We start from the raw sequence: 8,243 nt of genomic DNA on the forward strand, positions 1-8,243 counted from the left end.
CTCAGCCTGGCTGTGGGAGGCCGAGGCACACTGTGCGATTGACTGGATTGAGCCTGGGTGTGGGGGTTCCACACCGGAGCTCTAGAAACGAGAGTGCTTCCTCCAGGTCACTGGGCAGACTTCCCCAGAGCAGCGGCTTCGCCCACCCAGGGCTGTTCTGAGCCGCAGACGCCTCCACGGAAGAGCCAGCTCAGTCCCGACCCTGTGGACAGACGCTGCCGCCCCACGTGGCTGGCGGAGGCTGTGAGCTGCAGTCCAGACGGTGTTCTCATTGGTGCCACCTGCAGAGACAGAGGAGGAGTGCCTGCCACTCGGGGAGGCTCCTGACAGCGGCACAATGACCAGCCCGGAGGTCAGCAGGGCTGACTAAAGGCAGAGCAGCACGTCGGCCGCCCGCAGCCAGGGGCAGATATGGAGAAGTTTCAGGCTGCGATGCTGCTGGGGGCCGTCGGGGACGCGCTGGGGTTCGGGCACGCTGCCAGGGAGAGCAGCAGCTTGGGCGCCAGGGTCCAGGAGGAGATGGGGAAGGGAGGTGGGCTGGACCACCTCGTGCTCTCGCCGGAGACGTGGCCGGTGAGCGACAACACCATCATGCACATGTCGACAGCGGGGGCCCTCATCACAGGTGAGGCTCTGCCCCGGGGCGGGGGTGGCGGGGGGATCCCGAGGTGAGGGGCCCAGAGCCCGGGGGTCGCCTGCTGCTGCGGCCGAGACCGGCTCGTCACATGGGGTCCCCAGCAGACGGGGTGCGCCTCCACTGCGTCCCAAGACAGCCTCTTGGGTAACAGTGTCACTTTACTCTGCTCACCTGCAGACTCGGGTTCTTAAGCCAAGACTTTGCATTGTGTTTGTAAACATTCACTCAGCAAAGCCTGTGTATTCAGAGTTAAACGCAATCAAAGGGCTCACTTTGGGCCCATTTGGGAGGAAACCTCAACTTCTCACTGTGAATAGTTAGCTTGCTTCTGAATTTATTTCAAAAAATATATAAAATAATAAGCCAGTTTGCAGTTGCACCGATTAAGATGATATTTGGGGGGAGCTGCTTCTAAATCCCGATGAGTTGTGGTTAAAATGCCGTCTGCCAAATAGGGTTGAGCCTGGAGAGTTGCTGGAGGTTACCCTACGAAAATGTCATGAACTGGTTGGTTCTGGGGGAAACAGAGTTTAAGTAGCAGGTTGATTTCAGGAACACGTTTTTACTGAATTTCGGAAAAGCAGCGGGCGTCTGGGTGAGGCACAGTCTCCTTACAATTGCTGTTGAAAACCTGTCAGAGGGTGAGGGCGCCACTGCAAAATTAGAACCTGAGGCGGCTCTGAGTGGCTGGAATGTGTGTGTCACCAAGTGCTCACCCGCCAGCCACCCGGGAGCCGGGTTTAGCTCAGATGTCACGGCACAGGAATGCTGTCTGCTCCAAATAGCAGGCGGAGAACTGAGCCTCAGATAAGATAGTGTCACAGCAGGTTGACATGACAAGCCGTCCTTCTGAGTCTGTAGACTCCGAGATCCGGGGTGGGGCGGGGGGGGAGGGCAGGGTGCAATTGTGGGGCTTCCGGGCCGTCTCTGGGCAGGCCCCAGGCCCCTCCGTGTCCCATCCCCGGGCCCTCCTGTGGTGCCCACCTGGCAGAGTCCCTGGCATGCCTCCAGCCTGCACTGTGGTCCCAGGACTCCCTGCCGTGGCTGCTGTCAAGAACGTGCTCCCCCGGGTTGGAGCAAGTCACATCCCCTTGGCAGGAATAGGGCGGAATCCGCCCGGGTGAAGCATGTGGATCCGGAGCACATTGGTAGCAGGCCCAGTTCTGATGGGCTCGGGCGCAGCTGGATGCGGGCACCTCTGGACACATGCCCTCTGGCCCACAGGTGACCATGATGCACTCGGGCAAGTCTGTGCCCCAGAAATTGTTTTCACTCTCTAAACATCTAAGTTTAGTTTTCAAACCGCCCAACTTTTTTCTTTAATAACAAACTGTAGCTTGTGTAAGGGGCATGGCAAATAGATGGGGAAACAATGGAACCAGTGACAGGCTTTATTTGCAGGGTGGCTCCAAAATCACTGCAGATGGTGACTGCAGCCATGAAATTAAAAGATACTTGCTCCTTGGAAGGAAAGCTATGACCAACCTAGATAGCATATTAAAAAGCAGAGACAGAGACATTACTTTGCCAACAAAGGTCCGTCTAGTTGAGGCTATGGTTTTTCCAGTGGTCATGTATGGATGTGAGAGTTGGACTGTGAAGAAAGCTGAGCGCCGAAGAATTGATGCTTTTGAACTGTGGTGTTGGAGAAGACTCTTGAGAGTCCCTTGGGCTGCAGGGAGATCCAACCAGTCCATTCTAAAGGAGATCAGTCCTGAGGGTTCATTGGAAGGACTGATGCTGAAGCTGAAGCTCCAATACTTTGGCCACCTGATGTGAAGAGCTGACTCATTTGAAAAGACCCTGATGCTGGGAAAGACTGAGGGCAGGAGGAGAAGGGGACGACAGAGGATGAGATGGTTGGATGGCATCACTGACTCAATGGACATGAGTTTGAGCAAGCTCCAGGAGTTGGTGATGGACAGGGAGGCCTGGCGTGCTGCAGTCCGTGGGGTCGCAAAGAGACGCGACTGAGTGGACTGACTGAGCCACGTGCATCACAGCGCCAGTGGAGCTGTGGGCCTGTCTCACCGTGAGTGTTATCATCGCATCCTCACGTCACCCTTCAGGTCGACTTTATTACAGCGGATTACAGATAAAGGGACTGACACAGAGGAGCTGTGTCATCAGCCCAGTGCTGCCCAGCAAGTGCAGACAGAAGCCTGACAGCCTCGGCCTGCCTCTGGAGCCCCGACCCAACCCAGGGCTGCAGGACCTGCGCTGTTTCAGGGGCCTGACAGACCGTGGCTCTTCACGTGATTTCCAAAGGCAGGTAGGGCTCGCCGCCCCAGGCGTGTGGCTGTGGGCCGGGCCCAGCAGAGTGGAGAGAGGTCCCGGCCCCACAATCCTCTCCCCAATGCTGCCTGTGGCGGCATTTGAAACGTCAGTATTACCGAGTGATCCAGATGGGTCTTCTGCCTTCTCTCCGTCATGACTTCAGCCAGGAGGCTCACAGGGGGCTTTGTAGGTGGATCTGTCGAGTGGGGGAGACAGAGAAGTGAGTTCAGTGGCCGCATCATCTCGCAGAGGAGCTCGGGCCAGAGGGCGCGAGGCTCTGTGGCTCTGAATTTGGGATCAGCTCCCGGCTTTTGCTGCCGTTTTGCTTTTAAAGAACTTTTGTCTCTTCAAAAAGAAGTAATTCCAGAATAAAACGACTCATCTTAGGGGACCTGGAAGGCCCAGGCTTCCTCTCCTTGGACTGAGACGGTAGAGGAGGTGACAGAGAGCCCGGTCTTGCCCCTCCCTGGCCAGGGCCACCCAGCACCACCTGCTGTCATCCGATGTTGCCAGGGTTACCCAGTGTCACCTGGTGTCACTGTCCATGGGCCAGATGGGACTCACACCCCCAGCCCGGACCCCACAACACCCCTGCCTGGCTCAGAACTGAGGCAGCATGGCGTGGCAGAGTCGAAGCAGCGGCCAGATGGCACCAGGCCTCTGCCCCACTGCTGAGATGGGGGTGGACAGGAGCCGCTCCCCCGCAGCGCAGCTCCCAGAGCAGCGCTGGGACCCGCGGCGCACCCCCACTCTGCCTGGACTCGGGCGTCTGCCCTGCCCGCCTGCCCAGGGCCGGAGGCAACCTGGGTTTTGTGCCAACTGTGCTCTGCTGCCAGCTCTGCGCCCAGGGTGGGCGAGAGAGAGGGGGCTCCGCTGCCAGCTCTGCGTCCAGGGTGGGCAGGAGGTGGGCAGCGTCCTTCTCCACCCCCATGGCCCCCAGAGACGGGGCTTCACTGGGAGGGCTGCACGCAGCCCTGCACAGACAGGGCCCGGTGCCGTCAGCCTCGCTGGCAGGCACGCCCTCTGCCTGCTCCATCCCATCCGCTCTCGTGTGACCAGGCCCCCTGGGCTCCAGCTTTGGAGGGTGTGTGGTCTCTGTCCACCACGCTGTGGACTCACTTAATGGCAGAAATGCCCAGTTGTGATGAAAACCCATTCACAATCCCTCGCTGAGCCTACAGCAGGCAGACGGGGGCCTGACCCTGCAGTGGGGGCACATGAGGACATCTGGACACCGGTCAGCAAGCCCTCTGTGCCTGGCACCCTGAGATCTCCAAGGACATGCTCCAAGGACACGTCCCCAGACTGCCTTCCTGAGGGGTCGCGGTGGGGATGCTGGGGATGGTGGGGGGGGGCGTGGCTGTTTGGCTGGAGCGGGGAGCAGGCAGCTGGGCTGGGAGGGCGGCTCTTGGCACCCTGGACGGGGGACACTGAGGGCCACGGAACAGGTGGATGTCGGCCCAGCAGGCCGCTCGTGGACAGAGCCATCACTGTGCATGAAGACCCCAGGTCTTCCTAGACTCTTGTGTGTAACAACGAGAAACCGCAGCCTCTGAAAGGAGATGAAATCCAAAGCGCACTGCGTCTGCAGTCAGGTCTCTCCGGGGAGCCGGTCCCAGGGCCTCCCTCCTGTGGTGGGGGCGGGCCGGGTGCTGGGGCTCATCTGATCCTCCCTTCCTCCCCAGACTTCTGGTGCCTGGACGACCTCTACCGTGAGATGGTGCGGCGCTACGTGGACGTCCTGGAGAAGCTCCCGGAGCAGCGGGCAGACCCGGCCACCCTGGAGGGCTGCTCCCAGCTGAAGCCAGACAACTACCTCCTGGCATGGCACACGCCGTTCAACGAGAAAGGTCAGGGCGCTCTCCCCTTCCTCTGAGGAGGCGGGGCCAGAGGGCCTCGGGACAGGGCCCTGCTCGTCACCCCCAACAGGACCCCAGGGACCCGGCCCCACCTGGGCACCAACCGGGGATGCAGGCATCTCAGTCACCATCCCTGGTGTGCCTTAAGGATAATCTCCCACTGCTTCCCTTTTAAACGTGTGCTCTCAGCCAAAACAAATGTCTGTGTCTGTGATGATCCCATCTGGGGTGATGTTGGCAGGCAGCCTCTGCCCCTAGGGCTCTGCTGCTGGGGTCCTGGACCCGACCTCTGGGCTCACAGCAAGGGCAGGCCTGACCTCTGGGTTGATGCTGAAGGATACCATCAAGTCAAAGATCAGATCAGATTAGATCAGTCGCTCAGTCGTGTCTGACTCTTCGCGACCCCATGAATCACAGCACGCCAGGCTTCCCTGTCCATCACCAACTCCCGGAGTTCACTGAGACTCACGTCCATCGAGTTGGTGATGCCATCCAGCCATCTCATCCTCTGGCGTCCCCTTCTCCTCTTGCCCCCAATCCCTCCCAGCATCAGAGTCTTTTCCAATGAGTCAACCCTTCACATGAGGTGGCCAAAGTACTGGAGTTTCAGCTTTAGCATCATTCCTTCCAAAGAAATCCCAGGGCTGATCTCCTTCAGAATGGACTGATTGGATCTCCTTGCAGTCCAAGGGACTCTCAAGAGTCTTCTCCAACACCACAGTTCAAAAGCATCAATTCTTCGGCTCGATAAAGGACAGAAATGGTATGGACCTAACAGAAGCAGAAGATAATAAGAAGAGATGGCAAGAATACACAGAAGAACTGTACAAAAAAGATCTTCACGACCAAGATAATCACGATGTTGTGATCACTGACCTAGAGCCAGACATCCTGGAATGTGAAGTCAAGTGGGCCTTAGGAACATTTCACTACGAACAAAGCTAGTGGAGGTGATGGAATTCCAGTTGAGCTATTCCAAATCCTGAGAGATGATGCTGTGAAAGTTCTGCACTCAATATGCCAGCAAATTTGGAAAACTCAGCAGTGGCCACAGGACTGGAAAAGGTCAGTTTTCATTCCAATCCCAAAGAAAGGCAATGCCAAAGAATGCTCAGCCGGCAAATAAAGAAGCAGGGAATATGGTCCGTAAAAAAGAGAAATATCAGTAAATCAGAAACGACAAACTCTGACAGTCATTAGAGTTATCAGGTAAGGATATAAAATTGTGTGCATTCTATACTTCCGAAAAGTTAAGTAGATATATTAGGACTTCCCTGGTGGCTCAGATGGTAAAGCGTCTGCCTACAATGTGGGAGACCTGGGTTCCATCCCTGGGTCGGGAAGATCCCCTGGAGAAGGAAATGGCAACCCACTCCAGTACTCTTGCCTGGAGAATCCCATGGACGGAGGAGCCTGGTGGGCTACAGTCCATGGGGTCGCAAAGAGTCGGACACGACTAAGCGACTTCACTTCCACTTTTCTTTTCTATACTTTTGTAGGTACACAAAAGACCTACATCTCAGTTCTAGAGAAAACACTGCAGTGTCTGAGTGAAACTCACTGACTGAGATTCACAGCGGATTAGACATTTCAGAAAAAAGATGAGTGAGTTTGAAAGGCAGAGAGATAAAAACTGTCCACATAAAACTGGGACATAAAAACCGGGACACACAGAGAAGAAAGAACCCGAAAACGTGGAGGGACATCAGGGAGCCATGGGACAGGTCGGAGCACTGGGTCCTTAAAAGGGGAGGGAGAATAGAAACGATGTGGAGAAACAGTGGCCAGAATTGTCCAAAGTAGATTTTAAAAGACGTGAACGCACATGGCCCAGAAACTCAATAAATTCCAAGCATAAGAAAGAAACAAAAACCTCCAACAAGACCCACAGCCATCAAATCACTCAGAACTGTCAACAAAGACGGAGCGCGCCTCCCTGCGGACCGCCAAGCTGAGGGCGGCGGGTTCCAGCGGAAGCAGCACCTCCGGGCGCAGAGAAACCCGGTCAGACCGAGGCCCAGAGCAGCGAGGCCTGAGCAGCCTCTGTGGGCGGAGCGGAGGAGTCCATGCCCGACGGTGCCGGGGAGAGATGCCCGCACGTCCTGACCACCTGCACAGGCCACGCGGGCAGCATTTCATCTGTGAAGGAAATGACGATGGGAACGCAGGCCCAGCATGCTCACGGGGAGGCTGCCGACAGCGGCAGAGGCCCCGGAGCCAACCGCACACGGCCCCTCCTGGGAGCTGAGGTCAGGAGTCCCCAGGCGCCCTCTCCCGCCTCAGACGCAGCCGCTAAGAGGCCAGGCAGGCAGGCCACGCGCTGGAGAACGCACTGCTGAGCACAAGTCTGCGAGGGATGTGAACCCCAAGGACGCAAAGAACTTGTTTTTTAAAAGTAACTTTGTTTATTTATTGTTGCCAGTGCGGGGTCTCCGTCCACCCGGGGCTTCCTCCAGCTGGGAGAGATGGCGCTGCCTCTCGGCAGGGGCCTCTCCTGCTGTAAGCACAGGCCCGGGCACTCGGGCCTCAGCAGCTGTGGCCGTGGGCTTAGTCGTCACGGCTCCCACGCTCTAGAGCACAGGCTCAGTCGTGGTGGGGCGTGAGTGTAGTCTCTCCAAGCCATGTGGGGTCTTCCCGGATCAGGGATCAAATCCGTGTCTGCTGTGTCGGCAGGTGGATTCTTTACCTCTGAGCCCCCAGGGACGCCCTGAAGACCTCTCAGAGCCTAATGATGAGGGACGTCCCTGGTGACCCTGTGGTTATGAACCCGCCTGCCACTGAAGGAGACGTGGGTGGGATCCCTGGTCTGGGAGGGTACCACATGCCGCGGAGCAGCTAAGCCCGTGTGCACAGCTCCTTAACCCGAACCCTAGAGCCTAGAAGTCACTGCCACACCTCGTGGCTCGAGAGCAGCCCCCACTCATTGCGGCCAGAGAAAGCTCACGTGCAGCGACAAAGACGCACTGCGAGCATAAATGAGTAACTAATTAAAAAGCCCTGATTATAGAAGAGCAACCCCACACAAAAGTGGGAAAACCACTGAGACAAGCGCTTCACCAGGGAAGACATGTGCATGCCAGGGAAGCACACCCGTTATCACATGCTGACACGGAGCCACGGTGAAAGGCCCCAACCTCACGGGTTCACCCCCAACCTCAAAGGCTCACCCCCAACCTCACAGGCTCACCCCCAACTTCACAGGCTCACCCCAACCTCACAGGCTCACCCCCAACCTCATAGGCTCACCCCCAACTTCATGGGCTCACCCCCAACCTCACAGGCTCACCCCCAACTTCACAGGCTCACCCCCAACCTCATGGGCTCACCCTCAACTTCACGGGCTCACCCCCAACCTCACAGGCTCACCCCCAACTTCACAGGCTCACCCCCAACCTCACAGGCTCACCCCCAACTTCACGGGCTCACCCCCAACCTCACGGGCTCACCCCCAACCTCACAGGCTCACCCCC

The 8,243-nt window shown here is 57.5% G+C and overlaps 1 protein-coding gene across 1 annotated transcript in view; it reads left to right on the top strand.

The window, feature by feature from the left end:
- The first annotated feature begins 270 nt into the window (after positions 1-270).
- Positions 271-8,243, top strand: part of ADPRHL1 (ADP-ribosylhydrolase like 1) — a 13,095-nt gene continuing 5,122 nt past the window's right edge. The window contains exons 1-2 of the mRNA XM_010831442.1: positions 271-625; positions 4,600-4,764. Coding sequence (XP_010829744.1) covers positions 412-625; positions 4,600-4,764 — 379 coding nt within the window. The 5' untranslated portion in view covers positions 271-411. The remainder of the gene's footprint in view (positions 626-4,599; positions 4,765-8,243) is intronic.

Source organism: Bison bison, unplaced genomic scaffold (assembly GCF_000754665.1).
Source record: "Bison bison bison isolate TAMUID 2011002044 unplaced genomic scaffold, Bison_UMD1.0 scf7180017864527, whole genome shotgun sequence".
Classification (NCBI taxonomy): domain Eukaryota; kingdom Metazoa; phylum Chordata; class Mammalia; order Artiodactyla; family Bovidae; genus Bison; species Bison bison.